Source organism: Aythya fuligula, chromosome Z (assembly GCF_009819795.1).
Source record: "Aythya fuligula isolate bAytFul2 chromosome Z, bAytFul2.pri, whole genome shotgun sequence".
Taxonomy (NCBI): domain Eukaryota; kingdom Metazoa; phylum Chordata; class Aves; order Anseriformes; family Anatidae; genus Aythya; species Aythya fuligula.
This window is the reverse complement of record NC_045593.1, coordinates 2,987,056-3,012,247: the sequence shown is the minus strand read 5'-3', so window position 1 is coordinate 3,012,247 and position 25,192 is coordinate 2,987,056. Positions and strand designations below refer to the sequence as shown.

The 25,192-nt window shown below is 41.8% G+C and overlaps 1 protein-coding gene across 3 annotated transcripts in view; it reads right to left on the bottom strand.

The window, feature by feature from the left end:
- PIAS2 (protein inhibitor of activated STAT 2) overlaps positions 1–24,091 on the bottom strand; it is a 28,900-nt gene extending 4,809 nt beyond the window's left edge. For all 3 annotated transcript variants that reach the window (XR_004254339.1, XM_032205972.1, XM_032205973.1), the window contains exons 1-11: positions 24,019–24,091; positions 15,518–15,992; positions 12,566–12,650; positions 11,882–11,932; positions 11,668–11,758; positions 7,244–7,378; positions 4,238–4,343; positions 3,566–3,639; positions 2,544–2,704; positions 1,846–1,979; positions 1,261–1,432 (exon numbers count right to left, since the gene is read on the bottom strand). Coding sequence is in view for 2 of the 3 variants with exons in the window: in XM_032205972.1 (XP_032061863.1) it covers positions 1,261–1,432; positions 1,846–1,979; positions 2,544–2,704; positions 3,566–3,639; positions 4,238–4,343; positions 7,244–7,378; positions 11,668–11,758; positions 11,882–11,932; positions 12,566–12,650; positions 15,518–15,992; positions 24,019–24,042 (1,508 nt within the window). In the remaining variant the exon portion in view is untranslated. The remainder of the gene's footprint in view (positions 1–1,260; positions 1,433–1,845; positions 1,980–2,543; positions 2,705–3,565; positions 3,640–4,237; positions 4,344–7,243; positions 7,379–11,667; positions 11,759–11,881; positions 11,933–12,565; positions 12,651–15,517; positions 15,993–24,018) is intronic.
- Between the last annotated feature and the right edge of the window lie 1,101 nt (positions 24,092–25,192).

Here is a 25,192-nt window from a genome sequence, read left to right as displayed (position 1 = left end):
TGAATTTGAAGAATGAAACATGATGTTTCCATACCCAAACAGTAGGGAAAACTGTCACAGAAACAAGAAAACTCAGTCCTTTTACACTTACTGTTATAGGCTGACATGTTGGACAAACACAAGAGCATGGAAGGAAGGCCTGGTGCCTTCTGCAACTTCATTAAAAGATGCATTTGTAGCTATCCTTATAAATATAGGAAAAGTGTCTCTTGCAAGACTGCTCACAACAAGCAACAGCACTTCAGCATCACTGCTGAAAGCAGTTGATGACCAACTATTTGCTTGTCAAAGAGCACACATTGCTGTAGACTACAGACAGCACACCTGCTCATCACTTTGAGGAGTAGCAGAACAGAAGAGTTTTACTAAAGCAGTAGTAATAAAATCAAAAGACAAGCCACTATACTGAGAGACACATACCTCATGCATGCAGCATGACTATCCAGAAAGCTGACACCTGAAATCACTTTGCAGAGCACTGACAGAATGTCCTTTCCTCCCTGTGCACCCTGAAGCTCTCTTTTTTTTTTTCTTTAAAGAGTGGAAGCCACAGACTGTGACTGCAGCCAAGTTGCACAGACTGGGACAGAGGGGAGAAGGCATGACGGTGAAGAAGCTGCTCTTCTTGCCAGTCATATTGCTGAAGTTGGACAACTACAAAGCAGAGTTGACAGGGAACTCGAGGAGCTGTCTGTTGTGCCAACCAAGGTGCAGAAGTGATTGAAAACCAGGGCCAAGTGCCATTCCAAGACATCCCAGATTTCAACAGGGAGACGGGAGAAAAGCTTATTGCCTTGACTGAAAACAACAAAGTGCCTCCCTGCCTGGACTGACAGAAAAATGGATGAAACATGCAACATAGCCTTCTTCCTTGGCACCAGAGCGGATAAAGGGGGCAAGGCAGTGAGAACAGACTGTTCTCACTTTGCAAGAATGTGTTGATAACTTTGCAAGAATGCATGATGCTCCTGCACTTGGGAAAATCTAAAGAGAATCCTGTCCAGTAACTTCATCAGTTTCTTTTACTATGGAAAAACATCCCTGCAAACACAGCAACAGTGCAAGTTTTTTGTGAGACATAAAACTATTTAATAGAGTTTGCCTGTACAGAGGTACTGCAGCAATACAACCTTCTGCAAAGAGAGGCCTAGAAATTCTCCTCTAGAAGGAAAGAGCTGCATACCAAAGAGACTACAAGTGCACATGTCTACACATTAGTTTCTGAGACATTATGAAATAACAACTTTAAAGTTGACAAACCCTTTAGTTGGGCTTCCTTGTGTTTCGGACATAAATATGCACTTCCTTTTGGCAGGAGGATCTTCTTCTTCATCAGAAGAGCTTTCAATTGTCAAATCAATCACATCAACTTTCTTCTTGTTTACCTCGTTGGCCACTGTCACAGAACATGGTTTGGTAACAACACTGGAACCTAAACCAGAAAATAAAATACCACTTCTTTTAAAAAAAAAAAAAAAAAAAGGCTGTTGACATCAGCAGTTCCGATTTGCAGCAGAGGCCGTCATAGCCCAGGACCAGTTTTATTAGTAGTAGTACTCTGTGTCATAATGAGAATTATTGAGCACAAGCTTTAATCTTTAGTTAACAGTTTAAGGACTTACAACAAGAGCAACTTTTTTTTTAAGTGCTATTATAAAGAACAAAGACAAAACCCATTAACACATCTTTAGAGATACAACCCTTTTTTTTTTTTTTTTAAAAATTATTTAGCACACACCCCACAAAACAGACATCAACATCCAAACCCATTATCCCAGATGCAATTAAGTCTCAAGGCATCAAGCTTTTTTGGTGGTTTGCAACCAATATCCAAGAGGTACTCACTTTCTATTTTGGTGCACTGTGGACTTGAGACTTTCACAGCATCTTTTTTAGGCCTCATGGGGCACCAGGAACCATCTTCCTGGAATTTAATCTCATCCACATCTGAACATTCATTAAGGATTTCCATAAAGAGCCTGAAAAATAAAGTTAAGTGATTTTGATTCCAGGCTTTTCCTAAGTGAAAAGGAGACAGTTAAGAATTTGATTACAATCAAGAGTGATCCACAGCACATACTCTATTTGTCTTCCCTGAGGACCTGCAATTACAACCTTTGTGGACTTCCATACATCAAAGTATCCCAACCTACCCATGTTCTGCTCCAACATTATTGCAGTTCAGAGATTCCTATATAGCAGTAGAAGCAATCACCCTTTGATTCAAATTCTACAGTTTTTAAGCTAAATTTTAGAGCTAATAGCCTCACAGATTGTTTGTGTAAAAGGGAAGACATCCTTAGATGTCACATTTGGATTTCTCCAGAGAAGATATGCTGAGGTTCAGGAGTTTGATGGTGCAGTTACAAGATGAGTTCTTGCAGTTTGTTACATGGGAATAGAAACTAAAGGATTCTAATGGTTCCTCCCAGTGTAATGTACTTTTGAGAAAGTAAAAATGGCTAAACTTTAGGTCACAAAAACAATTAGTACAACATGAAAGACTTGAAGTAATTTTGTATTCTGCAAGCTCAGTCTCTTACCCATCTAGTATTAGGCTCTCATAAGCTGCCTTTTTGTCGCAGACAGGACAGATCCAGGTAGGCTTCTTCTCATTCATTTGAAGATAAAGAGCAGCATCAAAACATTGCAGGTGTGTGCAAGTAACAGCCCGGCATGGGATTGTCAGTCTCATTTTTCCCAGCTGCAGGAGATGCATTTAAAGAATGTCAGAAGAAAAGAAAGTGAAGCAGATCTGCATAGCTAACAGTGAAATCAGATGCAACCAGCAAGTTAAGTCACTTCTCACTAGAGTGCCCAACACTAGGTCACTGTGTGCAAATCCACTCCAAAGCACATACAAGGTGCCTGAACGAAGAAGACAGCAGTCCTCAAAGTCTTTACCGAGTTGAGAACTGTCAGAAACATTACTTCTGGGATATTTATTATTTTTTTTAAATAGGAATACCTACTGGGGCAATCACTTTGTCATTTCTTGGCCAAATATCTCAGGGTTCGATTATTTTGTGAGCTGTACTTATGTTAGACTCAAAATGGCATTATAACCATTTCCGCATAAGACTTAACATACCAGTCACAAACAAGGTAAGTTTCTACCTGGAAACAGAAAATCCAAGGCAGCACTACCTCGTTACAAGGTGATCAGTTTATTTTTTCCTTGTTGGCAGTAAAAGCAATACCACCAAGACCAGGTGGTCTGAAGTTCTGTTTCTCGCTGTGCCCTTTAATTATTCTATTACCCTTCCCAGGTAGGCTTGATGCCTCCACACACAAGATGACTCCTTTTAAAGGCCTCAGTACACACACAGGTAGCAACTTGACTCTGACTGCATTACAGCTGAGGCATTCTCAAGTCTAAACCATAATTTGTTAAATGCTGCTGCAATCAGGTGCTTGTAGGTGAACTCTTCTCTTCATTTGCATTAATGAATCAGCATAACAAAAGCCAGCTAAGTTTCTGAAGCAGGGTGTTTTACAAGCAGACCAACTCTGCACTAAAAATGAAAACACAGATCAGTATATGTTAATTTCCAGCCTTACTTACAGGACACATCAGAGATACCCGCAGACTGGTTGTGGCAATCTCACTATCAGGATCTGCAGTTAGTTTTTCTTTAACTACCAAAATAAATTAAGAAGTTAGAGATGGGCACAACTATTTAAAACACTAAACTTAATTCTCTAGCACATATACTTGTTTCCAGCTATCTAAAAAAGCCCTGAGCATCTAAGGAATCTAGTTCAGAGCAAACGCCACACAAGAATAACTTCACAGGCAACTGGCAAGTTGCATCATGAGACTGTTTTGATGTGCAGCAGATGAACTTCTGGCCACAATGATTAGTAGAGCAAACTCTATCCAACATGCAAGGAGATAAAATCATCAGGGAGTGAGGTGTAAAGACAAGACAATCAGCAGCACATGCAGGTGAATAAAACACATATTTAGGTCATCTATCTGCACCTCACTGCCCACGACACTAAACTGCTCTCAGCGTTCTCTTGAGAACATTTTAGAGGAAATCTCTAGGTACTCCTCTCTGCTGGCTAGGGACCTACACTGAATCAGTACACGATACCTGAGCAACAGCAAAAAGAACCTGGGCATGGATTTTTCTTTTCAAAATGCTGCAAATCTCCTAAGTATTACCAGTTCTAGTTTTAAAGAGCCACCAACCACCCTCAGTAAGGAAACAGGAAGGTTAATTTGACTTACTTAGTGCTCTGGAATGATCAGGGTTTCTGATACCTTTCATTTTTAACCTCTGCAAAAGCATAGCTGAAGTGAGCTGACGAACGAGATACACAGACATGGAGTAATTCTACAAAAAGAGTAATTAAAGATGAAATATTTATTTAGCACCATATGTCCACTACAGCAATATGTCACTATTACACTGGTTTTAACATACAATAAGAAAAAAAAAACATGCTGATTTTTTTTTGCTTTGTAGTTATGGAAATACTTTGCAAGTACTGACAGATGACTTCATTACTACATGTATGAAAGAGTCAATCTGACAGAATTCTTCCACTAACCAAGTCAAGTCACCTCACTCCAGTTGTAACTTAACTACAAAAAAGTGTTCTCTACAACCAAGAGACAATCTGGGCTTCTTCTTGAAAAGATGACTTAGACTGGAGATACAATTTCTTAAAACATGCAGCCTGTAAGCATTTCTCATGTTTGTCTCCTATACATTTGCTTTTTTCCACTGACATTCTCCTTAATGCAGAGCTCAAAGAGAAACTTGCTATAAAGATTAACGTTGTTTCAGGTGCAAACACCACCTTCAAATGGCACAAAACAGCATCAGTTTCTTTGTACCTTCTCTCCAGCTTGCTGGTTTTAAGCCAAGCCTCATTAGACCATACCCACTCCTTTCAGGCTGGCCATATTCCCTAGCATTTACTGCTGTTCCCTAATTCATGCCACTCATCAGCTTCCTTTGTTCAGGTTTTCCTCTCGAAGGTCACAAGTGAAGAGAAGAATCTGCAAGTCCCACCACTGCAGAATAATAATGGTTTCATCTGTGTAACACTCACAACCTGCAATCCCTCATTTCCACTCCCTGCCAGCCACCTTCTTATAGCTCCTACATGATCAAGCACTGTGCAGGAATTTCAAGCACAAGAAATCTAACACCCTGCTCCTCCTTTACCATCCATACCAAAGACAGCTCTTACCTAGACAAACAGATAAAGTTATCAAAATGCACAGGAAGCCACTAAGACAAGTATCTTGCTTTCCCCATTCCTGCAAAGAACGACTACGTTGTGTACTGTTTCTTTCCTACAGAATCAATATTATAGGCTCTAGCCTGACCAGCTCTCTGGGATAAACACCTGCTCTCCTCAGAAGCCCTCCTCTATCAGAGAAGTAGATGCCAATAAGCCCTTATCACATCAGCCTGCTTGCACTCCACACTGTCCCCAGAGATTTCATTTAGAAGATGAACAGCAAAGGCCTGCTACACAAGTTCTTCTACTTAGAACAGAGCCCCAGCATTAAACCAGAGGACTCACTTCACCTCCCAGGACAACGGTGCAAGGCTGGAGCAACCTCCAATTCATCTACTCACATGGAGAAATATTTTGGCAGACACAGGAGGAAGAAAGCATGGGGACAGAGGGAGAGCCAAGACTACACACAATCCAGCAGTCATTTCTAGAGTCTTGTGCTTTGATTGAGCAGAAATGGCTTAGGTCTTTCCCATCCTCATTCTGTTTTAGGAAGACTTTGCTGTCAGCACTGCCCTTCATTCCTTTGCTGAACATGAACTTTCCACTTTTTCTTTAAAATTTAAGTTTCTACAAGTTTATACTGGAGTCTCACTTAAAGTATATGATGCCTCCAGCATAGATTTTGATATTAAAGGAGAGGTAAGCTACTCCAACAACAGTCCAGAAGGACTTCCATAAGTAGCCACATATGATGGTAAACCAATGACCACTTATTCTTCCAACAGCTGCAAGGACTGCTGTAACAGCTACATAAGTCTAGGAAGAATTTAGAGTCTTCTCACTTTCCCTCCTTTCCTTAGTAAATCTCCAGGAAGATTTCTAAGCAATCACCTGGGCATTTGAAAGACTAAATCCTTCTAAACTAATAAGTTGTCATTTCCGCAAAACCAGAAATTCACCTATAGACACCAGAGAGCAAAATATATCACGTCTGTCACCACCTACCTCATCTCCTGCCACTGAAGCCCAGCACTGTTTTCCTCCTCAACACAGCTTTCCATGAAGAACTGCATTATGAATATGCTTCCCTCTCTCCCCCCTACCCAGGTCTCCATTACTCCCTATATCACCACTCAAGAAGTCAGTTTCCCCTCAAGTCACCTAAACTTCCAGGAATACACTTCATTTTTAACGAAGGACCCATGGCTTGGATACCCTGCCTTACAAATGCACACCAGTATGGCCCAAGCACAGCATCACGAAGATGCATCACACCCTGCAACAGTTGGCACTGGGCAGCCTGACAGCTCCCCTGTACACTTCCCAGGGACTTGCCACCAAGGAGTTTTCTGAGCTGGAAATTCCATCTGATTTACCTTATTTACAAGCACAGTTTTAACTGAGGAAAGACAAAAGAAAAAGAACCTCAAAACAAAAGATGGAAATATACATAAACTAGTTCTTCCTATAAAAATTCCTTTTGTAGAAATATTTGGTATTATTTGGTTAAAAAATACAAAAAGCCCCAAGAACAAATTTGTGTCTTCTCTCCCACTCACAGGGCCTTAGCACATTTGCACATTTTAAAAGCCTTCTCCAATGAATAGCTACAAAAAAAAAAAACTTTAAGACATGGCTACATAACCTCACATTCATATGATTATACCATCAGGCTACAAAATAGCCTTCCCCTTTTATGTCTGAACTGTTCTTTGTTTACACCACAAAGAAAGTTGTTTCTGACATATTTCAGGCAACCCCTGATGACAAACTTCCCCAAAAAAGCTCTCAAAGAAAACCATACTCCCCCATCCGTGTGAACTCAGTATGGTCTCTGTAATCCATATGCAAGTTTTTTTTTTGTGTTACTGTAAGCTACCATACTTCTAGAGCTAACTTTTTTTCCTGGCATCAGAAATAAATGCAGCCACTTTGTAACACCGTATGTCTTGCCGGCATTATCAGGCAGTGGGTTAGAAGGAACGCTAGACAAGGTTATTCAGACTACTGTCTACATCCCACAAAACAGACAGCTTACCTTTCCAATTTCAGAAGCCCAGGAAATGGAAATCTGGTTTGGCACTGCTGATGACAACCTAACTAAAGATGTTATATTCAAGGGACGCCCAGGTCGCTTCTGTTCAATTCCATTTTTTGGTGGTGGAGCATATCCCTGTGGGAAGAAGAGACAAAAAGCATTACCACTGTAAACTGCTTAAACAACTTACTAGTTTAAAACTGATCTGTGAGAAACAAGTGAGCCTAGAGGTTCTCTAAGCTGGAGACTGAAATCAACGCTCATTTTGAGGAATATCAGTCTTGGATAGTCCAATACTATAACTCAACCATAGTATTAAAGCATTTTTGATTTTAAAGAGATTTTGCAGAAGTGCTGAAAAGTAGAAGAGAACATAGTTTTGGTCCAGGTAAGTTTACTGGAGCAGTAAAAAGCAGTGCTGAGACTTTCAAAAAACAAGAAGTTGTTACTGCTCCCCACACCCCAACAAAAGCAATCAGAACCTCAGAAGGACACAACCTCAGCAATCAAAAGACAGCAAGTCACAAACTGTTAATTCAGTCTTTTGTGTCCAAAGAATGCTTCACTGATTTTATTTTAAAAAAAATGCAAATTCTTGTCCCAAGAGCCCTACAACCCCTTGGTGTCTGCTTTGCCTTGCGTTAACTACACCTAGCTTCACAAGCAACAGGTTGTCACCTGCACACTCCAGTGAGAACCCTGAAGATGAGCTGCTCATGGAATACCAGGTGTATTTAAGAGCTAAGAGGCCTTGTTATTGTTAGCAGAAAAACACACCTACTAGGTACTAAGAAATTCTTAAAATCTGTGCAAATAATCCGGACCAGCTTCTTTCTGTAGTTTTATGACATACAATGCTTGCAGACTGAATCAGAAGCCACCCAGTTCCCTTTTGCCTCTAGACAAGCACACTTCAAGCAGAGGGTGCTTGTGCTATGTGAAGCACGTGGCCCAACTGCAGCTTATTCATCTCATCCTGCAACCGTCACTGTGAAAGCAGCCAGTCTGTAACAGGAACCCAGAATCTGTTTGGAGCTCGAGCAGACATCCTGCAGTCCACTCATCTCAAGATCTCATCTTGCATCAGAAGGATGGCAACAAAATACTGGAGCCTGCATCTTGCGCAGAAGTGACTGCCAGATTTCATCCCATTCAAGACACTGTTGTTCTACACTAGAAACTCTCCAGAAACAATACACTGAAAAAAATTACATGTTATTTAATGCAGAGTTAACATGCACAGTCATAGCCTAATGTTTCAAAATAGAGTTACTGTGAAAGACGACTGCTGAAAATAAAAACTAGAAGTAACAGCAACAATTGCTGGTGTGTGCTACTTCATCAGAAACTCCCACGGAGTGCACAGCATGTGTTCTGTGTTCACCTAATGATATGGGAAAGCAATCTGAAAAGCTCCTTTGCTAGTAAACACACAACTTCCAGCCTTTGGTGGAAACCCAAGCAGAACCCTCTCTAGAGGGTTATTGCAGAAGCACAGCACAGCCAATGCACCCAGGCCACCTCTCCCAACAGTGAATCAGACAGCCCAGCACAAAGCAGACTGTCTGGCCATTTTTAACTCATTTCAAGGATTAGGAATGATAACCTTGATGTTTCATTAAATTCTTAGCTCCAATAAGGAGTTTTAGGGATATCTTCACATTGTATCTAGTTGGTATTTCTGAAGTTCCCAGCCACTTTCCTTTTCTGAAGTATTTTTTCTTCATAGCTGGTATGTAGGCAATACCAGCAGGAAGCCTGCTGTATCTTTTGTCTTGCCACATACGTCATCTCAGGCAACTCAGAACTGAAGGCCTCTTCTGCTTACTGGAAGAGCATACCATAGAATAACCACTGCCCTTAATCCAGGGCAGGCTCTGCAGTTGTCGTGTCATTTCCCAGGTTTCCAGAGCAGTTCTGCCACTAGTCCCTACTCCTCCCTGGAAAGCCCACCCATGGCTGTGCTTCACTACTGCCCTTTATTAATTTTGCACAGGGCTACTGCCTGCAGCGACAGAACAGGGACCCAGGTCTGCCAGGCCAGAGCGGAGGACAGCAATTGCCAAAGAAATCTTCCAAAACTGGTTCTCGCCCTAAGCGAGTGACAGTAGCTATGAAGAGTCTTCCTATGTGTGCTTTATCACAGTATATGGAGGCAGCAGATGTGTGAAAAAACAAAGAAAGCAAGCAAAGAATGCAACTATTTGTGTTTTTCTTGACATCTCCTATTTTTCCCTTTTTGGAAGGCTGACTCTGCTTCTCTACGCTTCATTTCAGTCAAGCTTTTCATGTTTTCTCCCACAAAGCAAAGACCTTCAGGGGTCAGATTCAATCTTGTACTCCTAAAACACATTAAGAACTTCTGTTCCTAGCCTTCTGGGACTTAGAGAGAACACTCTGCATGCCTATCACAACCAGCTCAGTAATACCGCTCAGTTAGGCTGCCAATTCCAGCAGCTAGCATGTGCCAGTGATTTGTGTCTAAGACTTCCATACTTCTTCCAAGAACCACAATGGACAAAAAAGGTGGACTCTGCTGTAACCAAGAAGTATAAAGAGAAAGTCTGATTGCTCTTCCATGTGGTCATTCCCAGCCTGCCTTGACAGATTTCATTTTTGTCCTTTGAAAGAGACATGCAGTGGTCTACAGAGGTTCCCTGGGATGAAAAGCAAGTTATTTCTTTGGACTTTTGAGTTTTGTCTTGCCTACACTCGCATGAGAAGGCAACATGAAAATCACCTGCTGTAGGACATTATGTATAAAATTGTTGTTACTTGCCAAGACACCAGCATGTAATGCTCCACAATTATTCTTTTCAAGTCAAAACACTGAGAAGTAGACAGAGGCAGCTGCAGGAACACAAGAAAACACTGCAGTAGCATGAGCTGGCATAACCTAAAGCAGTATTGGCACACTGGCAGCACTTCTTTGAAGCTTCTGATAAGAAGTGCAGCCAAGGAGATAACCTAGAATAATTCAGACATCTGCAGAGGCATGAACTGTTATACAAGGGAAAGGCAGAATGGTACTCATTTAAGAATTGTACAAGTTGACAACAGAGCCTGTATCACTGATTAATTACTTAACACTACTGAAGTGGACAACTGTTGTCTCTGAGGTAGAAAAGTTGCCGAGACAAGAGTCATTTATTTACTTTCTCACTTAAAGTTCCTGCTGAATAGAATAACGAGCCACCTTACAGCATGCAAGAAGAACCTACCGGATTTAAATCTGAAGCAAAGTGAAAGTCCAAGATCAGATGATTTTTGCTATGACTGTGACATGTTACACATAAAATGGATAGCATAGCACAGTGTAACAGGTATAAGGTATATTAACAAGACTGAGAACCACGTAATTGATATCAGCAGAAAAACAGACCCAGTTCTTTTGGGTTGCTTGAAGAAAGGAAGACATCTTCAGAAGAAAGGAAAACCTCCAAGTTTATCACAGAGAACAGCTTGTGTCTGCAGGAAGTATTGACCAGGAAATGTCTCAAAGAAACACTTTTATATGCTGAAGACAGAAAAGTGGTGCAATCGTTAAAAAAGCTAGGGAGAGTCATTTAGGTGGATCAGAGGCAAGAAAGTAGTCATGATCACACGTGAATGGGAAGAAGCATAAAGGAAGAATAGAACACAAACGTATCTGACATGCCAAGAAGGCAGCAAACATTCTGAGATAACATTTCACATCTTTATTCCCATCATCCATTTTACGTACACTGCTGAAAAAACTCTACATTTTCCATCTTCCAGAAGTGTTTCAGAATGAATTGGGTAAGAGTTTTTGTAGAGAAATACCTGTTCCAGATATTTGTTCACAAATAGAGTGCTTTCTACCTTTTCATATGTATTTAAGCCTCAAGGTGGCTCTGCCCACCCTGTCATTTTTATAGTAGAAACCAAAGTGCCTGACTGATAACACTGTTGTATTCCAGCATTAGCAACTGCTAGGAGCCCTACAACATGCCTGTTCTTCATCCCTGTGGTGAACACTGCTCTAGCCAGAGAGGTGCAGAACAGTATACAAATACATCCACAAGATGATTCCTCACAAGTAGCAACTCACACCAGTACACAATGTGAGGGCTAACCAGTGAGGGCTACTGCCAATCAAGTCAAACTCAATTTTAAGACCTAGAACGAAGATTCCGCATGTTCTTGTTCTGTTACCTGCACAGATGAGGCTTCTTACAACTGGCTAAAATGTAATTAAGCCACGCAATGGCTGTATGATCATTTATAGCAGTAATGGCTATCTCACATAGGCACACAATTTGTGTATTTGTTAACATTAATATCTGGAGAAATTTGAGTGCTTGATAATAGCAAAGTGCTTGATTGTTTTAGCAAGCTAGCATTACAGAAAAACAAACACCTGAAATCAAAGAAACCACACATACACGCAAACACAAGCTTACCGGCAATGGAAACAGCTTCCCATTTACTTTAATGCACAAACTATTAGGGTAATTATCTTCTTGAGGACAGCTTGTCTCTGCCAGGCATAACCTATACCCCAAAAAACAGAAAGCATAATTTTCAAGTGTCACTACATTCATATGTCTCCACAAACATCAAGACATAAATCCTTAATTGGTTTAATAACATAAGAGAATATCATGAAAAAAGTACCTTAGCTGAACTTGGACTGTGTAATCTCTCCTGCCTCCTGGCAAGAAGTCCCTGTGACAGAGAGAAAGGAAAACCAAAGCACCTCTTTAGACAGCAGGTCTCATAATCCAGTCACACACTGAAATAACTGGTACGCCTATTCCATCACTAAGTGTTGCTCTTATTTTATTAAGTTATAAACAAGTCTTATGAGTGACACCTCTGTTTAGGTACTGCACATTAAGCAGGACTTTAGGATTGCAATCTTCTCTCAACAGCTTACAGTAACAAAGAATGGTGCTGCCAGAGGGGGGGGGGGGGGGAACAGGTTTTTTGCTATCCAAAAAAAACTGTTCACATCACAGGTCCTGTAAGAACATGAATCCTGGGACAAAAGATAAAAGCAGTCTTCCATTCCTGCAGTCAGGAAATATGCAGGGGATGAAAGCCCACCACCTCTCCAAATAGTAACAATTACTGTTTCAAGTAATTGTGAACTCCTCAGTGGCATAAGATTTAACCAAATACACAAATTTTTTATGCTAGTTCTGGAAGAAACCATAACAGATTAATTCAGCGTAACTATTTGAGGATTATCATCCCCCATCTGCAAGCTTATGGGATGCACCAAAAATCAAAAAGAGAATCCCCTTGTCCTGAACTTTTGTAAAAGCGGTTACCTATGCTATGCCAAACGCTTCTTACCTGGAAATACAGATTTCTCTGACCTGCTGAGGTGTTAAAGCAAAGATAAAAAACTTCTCTTGGAACCTCTGTATACTGCTCTGTACTAGAAAAAAAGAGACAAGAGGAGGTTTAACCATGGTGATTAAAATCATTGATTAGAACAGGACCTGCAATTGAGTTTTTTTCCTGAAACAAGGCACAAGTCACTTAAGTACACAATCAAATTGTTGTTGAACTGCAAGCCACTGTCAACAGGAAAGCAACAGAACAAGTCATTCATTCAGCTATATTCAGATGGCTAATATCTCATTACTTTTCAGTATTAAAACAGCTTGGCTAACTGTGCTATAATCCTCAGGGGAAGAAAGATACAAACACATCAAAATATAACACTGGATACCTGGAGAAAGTACCACCAGAGAGGTGTTTATATCTATTTTAAGGTACTATAATAGGAAAATGTACACCAGAAGCTATTAATGGACAGCTAGAAAATTACTCAGTGAAGAAACAGCTAAAGGTAGCTAAGTTGTTGGGGAGGAAGGTAGGGAGCAACTCTTAATGCTGAAGACGCCAGATGGACAGTGTGTCTGGGAATAGTCAGCACTGAACTTTGGGAAGGGGGTGTGTGGCAAAATAAAGATAACTTTTGTATCAGAATCCTACTTGTCTCTCAGTGATGGCAGGCAACAGTATTCTTTTATTAAGGATTCATAATACATACATTGTCCTTTTCTATATCCTTTTGACTTGAAGAGTTAGAAATCTTGACCTGACATAAAGGTAGACTGGACTTCTCCAACAGTTTAAAGTATCCAGCAAGGAGAACGAACCTAAAAATATCACCATTAAGCCAAACTAATGAATTAGGTTGACGTGTACCCTAAAACATTCAGAGAAGAAAAATCTGCCTGGAAAACATTCAGAAAGGAAAAGCCCAGGTGGAAGAAACACACACAAGTTCCTTGAGCAATTCAAATACAGTATCATGCACTCATGTGCACACATTAGACAGCATTTTATATTTCAAATACATAATTTCAATATTTGGGCACATTTTAAATGGAAATTGTTATTGTACCAAGTGTGGATTCAAGCTAAACCCCCACATCCACACCTGCTCTTACATCCTCATATACACATCCCTTTCAGAGAGCTGCAGTAAAGCAGACTACTCCAAGCACTGACCTATGTGCCCCACTTGATTTCTGAATTCTTAAACACACATTTGTTCCATGTCCCAACCACTCACATCTACTAACTTGGACTATGATCTACCCATATCAATCTGAAAATATTTATTAAGAAAGGGTTTCCTTCAAATTTGCTCACAAACCCAAGTTAAAGTCACTAATTCATTATTTGCACAGCAAGCCATTCCTCACTTCTCATTTACACACACCTTCTCACACAGAGCTGCAGCTCCAGCTGCTGCCATTTTCAGGTACTGTGTTCTGGGAAGAGTTTTAAGGCCAGCAGGTACTCAATTACATTCCTCCTGTCTCCCTCTCCCCCCATCCAAACGTTTCAGGACCAGGTAGGTAAACCTACTTCTATGAGAGCTGGGCAACATGCAACAGAGAGCCTACAGTTTTCAAGGGAAAAGAAATTTCATGCAACTTTATAACACACTAACATCCTGATGAAGCATTCATGTTAAGAAGCAAGCATTTCCAAAGCAGAAGATAGCTGCTACAGATGGTTTTCCAGCATGTTACTGCCACCTCCAGGTATCATTGAACAAACAGTATCAAAACTCAGGTATCAAAAAAACAAGCAGTAACTGCATGGCAGAAATACAATGCAGAAAACACACCACATTAGACAGGAGATGGCAACCACATGGCTAGCAACAAACCTGGTTCATTGTGAGCCAACAGTTGTGCTGTAATACAGAATGATTAAGGAATATAATTAAGATATTGAGCTACTGTATAGAGTGAACACAAGGAGGAGGAGGCTGGGATGAGCTGTGGAGCAATCCAATACCAAAGCACACATTAATAACAAGCCCATCCATGCATTAGGACAATGACAGGGAGAGGGACCCAAAACAGGGAGAGGAACCTTCTCCCTAACAGGGTGCTGTGACACTCAAGCACAAGTGACAACAGGCAGTGTAAGGAACATTTGCCAGTAATGCTTGCTGCTCGAGATAGTGGAGGGTGACCAGCATATGCATCACTTAGGTACAAGTCACAACCTAAGACACTTATCATTTACGAAACTGAGGAGTTTAGCAGGATGCAAACAGCTTGCAAAATGCTAGGAATGTTGCTAAGCAGTATTACTAAATTATTACAGAATACCCTACAAGGTAAAACAAATTGAATTTCAAGCCTATTTCCAAATACATATGCTCAAGAATGAGGCACTTGAATAAGCTAACTCAGCCTTCAGGTTGTTTGCAAGACAAAGACCTGCTCTGCATTTTAACCTGCAGTATGGCAACAACCAGCAGACTGAGAAACCACCACTAACCAAGTACAAAATTCAGTATTTGTTGCCCAAAGTATGCACCGCAGTGCAAGATGCCAAAACCTGCAGAACTGTTGCAATGAGATAAATACAAGCTAACAAGCCAGTGAACTTGCTCTCCTTACACTGTGGGCATTTAACTACTGACCCCGAAATCTTTTCCCTGCTGGCCCTGACAGAGGTGTTCCTCCCTTGTATAAAACAGATACTTCAGGTCTAAATCATTCAGCCAGAAGTAACTGAATATTGAAAAGAGGGTCATGATTATCTTTAAATCTAGGGTACTGGCAGAATAGAATACTTTATTATTACTAAAGTGGAGCTTGGCACTTTGGGGAGCAAGAAGTGGAGAAAGGGCAGGGCTAGCACTAAGGAGGGAAGGGAATTTCCACTTCTCCCCAGCTGAAAAAAAAATTAAGCCTAGACTTTGTACTGTCATAAGCAATATCTATCCTCCAAATCAAACAACCTGCAGTATTATCAAACACTTACCTAGACTTGTAGGTTTTATGAGCACATCTAGCACGTCGTAAAAAGGCAGGCTTTTCAGTTGAACATCAGGATGAACAGGTGGAATCGGAGGGGATGGCTGCTGCATCTCAAAGTGAGCCTTAGTGTCTTGGAGGAGCACGGAGCTGACAGGGGAGGAAGGAGATTGAGGCGTGACTGAAGTAGAAGGGAGCGGGTGAATCCCAGCAACAGCCAGGTCAGGCTCCACAGGAGAGGAACTACTGTCCAAATTGAAAACGGCAGGTTTTATAGCTGATAAGTCTGAGAGTCCTTCAATCGTCCTTGGGTACCGACGCCTATAGAGTTCTCGGATTTTTATCTGAACTGCTGGGCTGCAGCCGCTCTTCAGTAAGTGCAGTGCCCTCATCAGGAGGTCATGTTTCCGTCCACTTTTATTACGTCCAGCAAAGCCCAACAACACTTGTAGTTCAGAAACACGAAAACTTGATACCATATTCTGGAAAGAAAAGTTAAGAGAAGCATAAGTGAACTGACCGTACAGCAAGTCATCCATTCCAAAGGGTACGGTGAAGATCTGAACTTCCATCATTCCAGTTCCTCCGCAGTCACCTTAGATATTTCTACTCATACCCCTACCCAGAACAAGAGTACAGTTAGCTTAAAGCAAAGAAGTAACATGTCCAGGAAAGTTCGGTTTGGTTGTCCTATTGATTTTAAAGATTCTAGTTGTTTCTACAGCAAAAATTATTTCCAACAGCAAAAAAATGCAATGCTATCTGAATTCCACAGGAAGCCAGAAGCATTGTCTGATACAAAACATCTCACTTCATGAAAGCAAAAAGCAAATGAATCAGTGTTATCATCTGTTCTCTAGCACATTTTAAGAAATAAAATAAGCAAGCATTTTAAGTTCTGCATGGCTTATTCTGAAACGTCCTTGATTTCAGGCAGCACATTAAATGCATGGCTGATCAGAGTCAGGCACATCAGGTTTCACCCTTGAAAGAATGGTACAGCAAGACAGAAACTGCTTTAAAGTTACACCATTTCACACTAACTCGCTGTTTAAACAATGTAACTGATTCTACCAGACTGTGACAGAAAGCTTCCTGTCCTTTCAAACCATGCTCTGGTACCATCTCCAAGACCACTTCAAAGGAAGTGATACTATTTACTTGGTTATCCGAGTTCATTGTGGAAGACTGAGGATCAAACCATGAGGTTTATACACAGAAAGATTCTTATTAGAACAAGAGATATTACCCAAGAGAAAGAGATTGTCTCCCTTGATCAGAACAACTCAGTACACTGTCATAGGTGGACACCTGGCACTTGGAGCTCTCTATTTAGAGAGGTGTAAAATCATCCAGATTCTCCTAGGCAGTTATCTTCCTATTTGGGTGGGACACTCCCACTGTAACAAGAAGGTTAAGTTTTAAAGAACAGACATCTGACTTTAATCTGCATTGCACCAACTCCAGATTCAAGGATTGACAGACAAAGGACCCAATGGAAGGCATGAAGTAGTAGAACCTGCAAGCATAACATGGATTTTTAAAAGCTGTGTTGACGACTCTTAACTAGTAGTCTAGTATAAAATATGTAAAGCTTTGGGCATTGGTTTCAGGAGGGATACAACTCTCAAAATGCAGTGCTTTGGGTTTATTTTCCCTCAGCCCTGCAGTGCTGATGTAGTACATGGATGTAGTCTAACACAGATCCCATCTTAAACTGCAGATTCAACACGGCTGTGTTGCAGCCGCTGTCAGTCCCGAAGGAGGCAGAAACTCCCTGCTCTCTCCTGAGCACCAAGGGGATCACTTCTCCAGGGAGACAGATCAGGGAACTGAGCCAGATGAACACTCAGCTTGAGCCACTACAGGCAAACAGGTGCAAGCAACCAGGACCTGCCTTTTAAAAGGTCACATCAATTCACACATTCTAAAACAACATCTAAAGTACCCTGGCATTATTCCCACCAGGTACACTATTTCCTCATTTTTGAGGAGACATATCTTATTTCACATAGTGCACTTCAATGTTTCCAGGCAGCCAGTTTGGATACAGCAATGCTGCTATCAGGAGGAGAGATGAGCAATCTTCAGGCTGGTATTCCCCACAAAACCCCATCTAAAAACGCAGCACAGATAAAGCTGCTGGTGAAAGCAGTGTCACACGAGGTGTTGAGTCGCTCACCCGAACTCTTGAAGAAGCCAACAGCAGATATCTTAATTTCATCCCAGCAACTTCTCTAAACAGAGAAACAATACAGGAGGAGGAGAAGGAGGCAAAAGTAATGTGAAGCTTGCAAGCTGCTCAAGGATGTTTCCACCTGCCCTTCCCTTGCTATTCGTCCTTAGTCTTACAAGCAAGAAAGATGAAAAAAAAAATAAGTTTTTTGGTACTTTTATAAATAATTTGAAGGACTGAGACAGCTTTGTAGAAAAGCCACATAAGAGAAAGTGTGGCAATTGTCAAAGATAACACTGATACCGAAGAATTTACTGAGAGCTTCATATTGTCTGCTTCCATAAATAGTGGTACAAGCTTCACAGCCACGCCAATGCCTTTAATTCAGATGGAGACAGTAAGCATGATGCTGGATATCATAATCAGAATGCAAATGAACGAAATAACCCTTTACATGGAGATTAAGGAAACAGCATGTCTAGCAAAATACTTTCTGTTACCCTGACTGCTGCCTTCTGTGCATTCCTGCAAGTTAATCAAGGTGAAATGTGCAGTCAATCATGCCTTGAAATGGCCAGCATTTTATGTGGGAATTCAACAAACAAGCATCTTGTAACAAGGTGGATTTCATTTTAGAAGACACAGCCTGTCTTCAGTACCACAGTCAGCAAGATTTTAAATTGACACCTCGATTAAAGTGCTTGGGAGTACAGAAATACGTGGTTTTGTCCATCAACACAAAAATCTTGCATGAGCTTTGGAAAGAAGAATCTTGCAAAAGTGAGTTTTACTGGAAATAATTAAATGATGTCTTTTGCAAGATTTCCCCCTGTAAAACTGATGCTACTTTCCCTCTAAGGCAATAGCAACCGTGAGCATAAAGACAGAGCTAGTCTCATCCATGTAGTTTAGCTTATTATTCCATTTATAGACATATCAAAGTGGGTGCTTTTTATAATCAACAAGGTTTTATGGAGACGTAACATATGCTTAGGAGCATTTATAATCATAGTGCAAGACAGATAATCTATTTCCAACAAACCTTACCAAATTATTTTCTTTTGGGGTTCCAGCAATCTTGCAGAAGACTGCAGCCTAGTTATTAACATGCTTTTCACATCACTGAATTAAGATGAGACATTCAAGTTGTGTCATGTAAATGCCATCAATTTTCTCTTAAGAGAAATTCTTTACAGCTGCACAGCCCAATAAAAAGCTTTTTCTAACACAGAAGACCAAAGCCATTTTATTTTTACTGTCTCTCCATGAACACGAAGAGTAGTTTGACAGAACTTTAAGAAATTTTAAAAAATCAGACTGGGTAATTCTAGCAATTTTATGCTCCGGAAACATTCCCTCCCTCCCACCCCCCAAGATTCATACTTGAAGGTCAGATGTTTCATGGGATTCTGTTTCTTATTTTCAAATTTTAGCAACCATGATTCATGGGCAGAAACATTGTTCTGAAGCATTAAGCTGTAGGTGTATGTGGAATGGCATTTGTTTCAGAGGGATCATGATTTTAAGGAGTCCAGGAAATGCTGACACACCACTGAAATTAATGGCAGGCAAGCTTCAGAGCAAAGTAAAGGATGAAAACCATCTCTAGAACAAGGTCTGATCTCCAAGCTTGCCTGGCCAAAGCTACCTATGATTTAATAGTCAGTGTACTCATATGAATGAATATAACATTCTTGAAAAATGTTTACAGTAACCACTGGTAACTAGCTTCTAGGTCAACTGTAGCTGCTCAGGCAGCAAACCCTACATTTGAACCCAGAGAAGCAACACAAGCTTACTCAGAAGTTCTTGTCGGTCCCTGATGAAGAAGTCTGCTTCAGCCCCACTGCCTTCTGCACAGGTCTGGAAGCTACAAAGGGAAGGAAGGCACCAAGCACCAATCCTCACAAGGTCCCACTCCTTATGTTAAGCCCTTTTTGACCACTCATTACAGCAAAGAAGCACATCTGTAACATCATTTACAATAAGTTTGCATGTGTATTTATTTAGAGTGGGCTGGAAATTAGTAACACTGGTAAGAAAAGCAACTCATTTCTTCAGATGAAGATCTCTGTGATGACTCTAGATAAAGATATAAATGTAGTCAGGAAGCTGATCTAGCTATAGATGAAAAACTGGAATTCCAAAGAATGAAGACACCCCCAGTTAAATTTGCATCAGCAAGCAGCATATTTCTTCAGATCTGGTCTGTGCTAACAGCGGGTTCAAACAGCATGACCATTACGTCCTCAGAACTACAAGGACTTTTTACTTCAGACCAACTCTAGCCTGATTCCTAAATTTGGCAGTAAAAGTCCGGAGAATTTGCCTGTTCCCAATACCACAATGAACATCAGTATTTGGCTTTGGATTTTCAATTCACAAGTCCCTCAAAACAAAGCTTGACTCATTTCATTGCAATCCCATTTTTTAAGCCCCATAAACTACATTGCCTCTTTCTTCCCCCCATCCCTATCTCAGTACAACCATTATCATTAGTTGTTAATTATCCTGCATGCAAGAAACTTTTAAATTACCACAACAGCCCTCACTGGTATGAATAAGTAACTATGCATCTAGAAAGCACAGAAAAAGTGAAATATGAGTGCAAGGTAACCTCTGATAAAATACTGTTAATAGCTTATCATAATATACCGTTACTTAACACACCGAATGCTAATTGTAGCCTAAAGACCACTGCATCACCAACAGAAACTTGTCAGTATTTATTCTGCCCATTTTTCTGTCATTTGATGTTTACCCCCAGAGTAACACGTAGAGCTTGACTTCTACATCAAAATCCCAGACCGGTAGGCATTTAACACAATGGTATGGACCCAGCCAAAAATGAACCAGTACAAAGCGGCTCTGGCAATGAACTTTTAAAGGGCACAAGAAAATAACTAAGTATTTTCTTCCTGGCTAGCAATTTAGAATCCACTTTTTAAAATATAGGCTTGCGTCTGCAACACAGTATAGTCACCAGTTTGAACGCTACTGTTGACAAGACTTAAATAGGTTGTGCACCCACCAGGGCCGTCTCTGCTGCATGCTCCCCATCTCTCCCATTCCTCAGGAGCAATGCAGCACTTCGCTGCGTTCCTGGCATGAAGGACAGTGCTAAGTATGACTTCTCTTGGCAAACAGGCAAAACGCTGTCTCCTCAGACAAGTGGAGAAGTCCGAGGAGTGACAAGACACCAAGCATGCTGTGAACGAGAGGTCTAAGCACAAGACTTCAATTTCTGTACTCAAATACTGAGCCATATAGCTCACAAATATTTAATCACTTAAATACTGGATGTGTAAGAGCAACGATTATAAGTGTGACTTTCAGCATTTATAAACCCTGAACTAGTAAATTTTGTGGACTTTCCTCTCCATACACTGTAGGAGCACACTTTCATCTCTTCTTGATGAAGTGTCTTTTCTGAACAGCCTTGAAGCCAATCACTAGTGTCACACAAATTAGTTCTGGCAGAGGCATTTGCCTAAAGAGGTTTTATTTTTCCATAAAGATGAAACTAACACATTACTCAAAAATCCGATTAAATACCGAGTATCAGACTGAAGCTGTTATCTTCTAAACCAGGAATCAGCAACAGTTCAAGGATAGCGAGCACAATGCATTGGTTACCAAATAGTCAAGATGCCAGCAGAAACTCAGGACCCAAGAGATGCTCTCCCTCCAAGGAATAACACGAAACCAATCCTCTTATCCATGGTACTTTCTGGGACACAAACCATAGCTTCAGGCCAAATCTCAGTGAATTAAGAATTTGTGGGAGCTGGAATTGTGTTCTCACAGATGGCTCTCAGAAGGAGCTGCAGTTCCCGCTCCTGGGTGTATTCTGTTCCAAAAAAAACAAAGCATTCACACACCACAGGCTGCAGATGTCTGTGTCACATCCACCTTTGCTCATGTAACCCCTTTGACATTTGTCAGGCTGCCCATGAGTGAAGATTATGGATAAAGGCATGAGCTACGCTTAAAAGCATCTGTGACCAGCAGGTCTAGAAGTTGCATCTCTAAACATGCTCACCACATCTTCTCTGCAACTTAATATTTCAGAAACTGGAACTTACAGAATGCAATAAAAGCTACTAATTAATTGGAGGTTATCTGAAGAAACTTCTCTCTCTACTTCTCAGGTCTTGAAGAGCAAGCCTTGCAGTGGATGTTTTCACCATTATCTTAGAAAACAGGAACAACTATTCCTGAATCCTTACACAAGTCTAAAGATTTTCAGAAGGCTTGATGTAACAGCAGGTTCCTCTGAATCTGTTTTCTCCCACTACAGCCATGTCCCTTTGGATCACAGCCCCCAGAATTTTTAAAGATCCAGAGGATGGCACGGATGGTACTAACAAATATTAAGATAATCCTTCACCTTGACAATAGAGAGAAGCTACCCTCTATATTTCCTTCATAAAAAAGTTTAAAAAAAAAAAAAAAAAAAAGATTTAAGAGAGAACTCTGACCTCCTGGCTTTATTAAGTCCTGAACAACTTAATAAAATAAATTTAACTCGTCAAATTGCCCCAGTGGCCTTTTATAAGGCAGGCAGAGATCACATACTACAGGAAACTCCAATGAACATGACAGCAAACAATACTGCCATAAGAACATCCCATATGTTATTCTATGAAGCAGTAGTTTAAGATCACTCCCAAAGATCAAGTAATGTCTGGTAATATCTCCTCTTTGACCAAAAGCAGGAAGAAGTGGTTGTCTGAAGTGAAACAAACCTACAAACCAAGTGCATAGTGTTCAAGAAAACACAGCCGAACATATCCTCTTTCCAAAAAGGAAAAAAAAAAAAGCGGGGGGGGGAGACACGACACTTAACCTCAGTAAAGGCCTCAAAGGCATGGGGCAATCTACCATATTCTCTTCCAAAAAAATATTAGAGCTTTCCCAAAATGGACCATCATCTGCACGTTTATCAGACATCTAGAGAAGCTCCAAGCTAACACACTCATTTCCAAGGCACTCCAGGTTACAAGTAAGATGAATGGAAACACCAGGAGGCATCTGTTCAGACTAGCACTTTGTTTTTTAAGTGCTGATACTTTATTTCCAGTGAAGAAAGGAGATCCCTTAAGTTGGCCTGAAATCCTGTTCCCTTTCCCCTCAGTATTTCCTGTGATACTCTTGGCAAGTACCTCAGATGCACACAATCTCAAAGGCACGTAGGTACCCAATTCCCAAACTATCTGTCAATACTTAGGCGTATCTAGATAAAGGAGTACAGAGCTTCGGAAAATGCAAATCATGGCCTGGCTCAAACCTCAGGAAGAGCTACAAAGAGGAGAGCAATCCCTGCTAGGGTTTAACAGCGGGGCTTTAGCCACCTCCAGAGCTACACCCTCTGAGAGCTCTTAAAAAGCAGGCTGCAAGTGAGTCAGAACAGTAAGCAAGAAAACATGCAAGCGCAGATTAAAAATAACCTTTTAACAACCAAGGGAAAGAAATACGGCAATGCTTCTTAAACCCAAGACTGAGAAAGAGCACTGCTTCCTCCAGCAGGGAGACGCAGCTCTCGCCCTGAGGTGTTCGCCACCGAGCTCCTCGCCCACACCAGGGCAGCGCTGGTGCTGAAGGAGCCCTGGCACAGGGAATTCTCTGGTGATTGCAGCACATTTCTCACCACTGATCGGACTGTTAGACATCAGACCTTTCCCTACACGGAACCCAAACTCAGCAGCCCACATATCTCGCTGGCTTTTTATTCTTTTTATCCTCCCCACAGCAGAGTCCGGCTGGGGGCAGGGAGGGCTCCGGCTGCCGTGAGGTATTCAGCCGGCAGCGCTGCTGCAGGTGGGGATGCGGGGCAAGGGCAAGGCTTCCCCTCTCACCAAAGGGGCCAAATAAATAAATAAATAAATAAAATAATAATAATAAAAAAAAAACCGTGAGGGAAGAAATGCGCTAAGCGCCGCAGCCAGCTCTTTGTGGACACACCTAACCCCCCGCCCCCCCAAAGGGACACCCCGCTGCCGGAGCCTGTCACGCAAAAGCTGTAACATAAAAGGTTAAAGCCAACATGTCCGCGAGGAAATATTTGCGTTTCCCTCAGAGACGAGCCCCTCTACCGCCTCCCAGCCCGGTTCGGGCCACGGGCAGCCAGCCTCCCCGGCTTCTAAGAAAGAAATCGTGAAGGGGAAGAAGAAAAAAATAATAATAATAATAAAATAAGAAATATAAAGGAATAAACCGGCCTCGCTCCGGGGCCTCTCCTCCCATGGGGTGGGGGGGGGAAAGGCCGGGGTAGAGCCCACGGACCCCCTCACACAGAGCCGGGCGCCCCCGCCGCGCCTCTGCCTCCTCACCCGCAGCTCCTCGAAATCCGCCATTTTCTACCCGCGCCTCCTCCCGCCGCCGTCGCCGGGCCCCGCCGCCGCCGCCGCCACCACCATCGTGCACCCGGTGCGCGCCCCCGCCACGTGACGGGGAGAGGGCGGCTCCGGCAAAGCGGGAGGAGGGGGAAAAGTGTTAAAAAAAATAAAAAAAAAGAGTGAATAAATTCGAAATTAAAAGCCCTTCAGGCCGCCCCCCCCACCCCCACCCCCCCCCGCGGTCGCAGGGAGAGGGCGGCCCGCCGAGCAGCTGAGGGGCTGCCCCGCCTCAGGGCGGCGGGCTCCGGGGGGAGTCGCTGTGAGGCGCCGTCCCGCACCCCCGGGCGCTGCTTTTTGCCCCAAATTAAGTTTAAACACGTAAATATATCTTCTAGGTACCCGCTAGGAGCCCTCCGGGCCCCGCATTTCAGCCATCGCCACCCTAAATATGCAGGCGTCCTACTAGACCTCACACGGAATTGTGCAGCAAAAGCTGTTGTAGGCTTGTGGTTCTGGGGTGTTAAATGAGAAGATCGGGCTCCAGCGGTAATTTTACGGCTTTCCTAGTTTTGTCCGTCTAACCCAAAACACATCATTTGTGTTACAGTGATAATGTGACACGTTTTATTAATAAAAAATGAGGCAAAAATGTCACTGGCAGTAAACTTAAGAAGTGGATAATGGGTTTCCTGCTGTAAGGGAAACACTGAGACATTTACAGAAAAATAAACATTGAGGTGCAGCTGAGAATACTATTTTCAAAAGCAGCCAGAGATCATTATCTAGTCACAATAATTACCTAGTCACAATATTCAGTTTCACTGGCAACCGAGCCATTAAGCCAAACAACTGGTTTATTCCAATAAGAAGCAAAACCTGAGCCAAAAAGAAGGCGAGCAGCCAAACCGACTGAAACAAGAAGTTGGAGAAACGTTGGGGGAAAAAAAGGTCTGAAACATAAAATACGCTTTCCTGTACGAACCAAAAGGCAGCATTTTTTGAGACTGACAGGCTCAGAGCGGTGACTAAGCCACAAAATACCTCGGAACAAATTGAGTACACCAAGCCAGGAGCCTCTTAACAGGCCAAGTCCAGCTTCACTAGGAGGTATTCTGGCAGACAGTTTTGGAAACTGATAGCAGAGACGATTCTGGCACCCTGGGGCAGC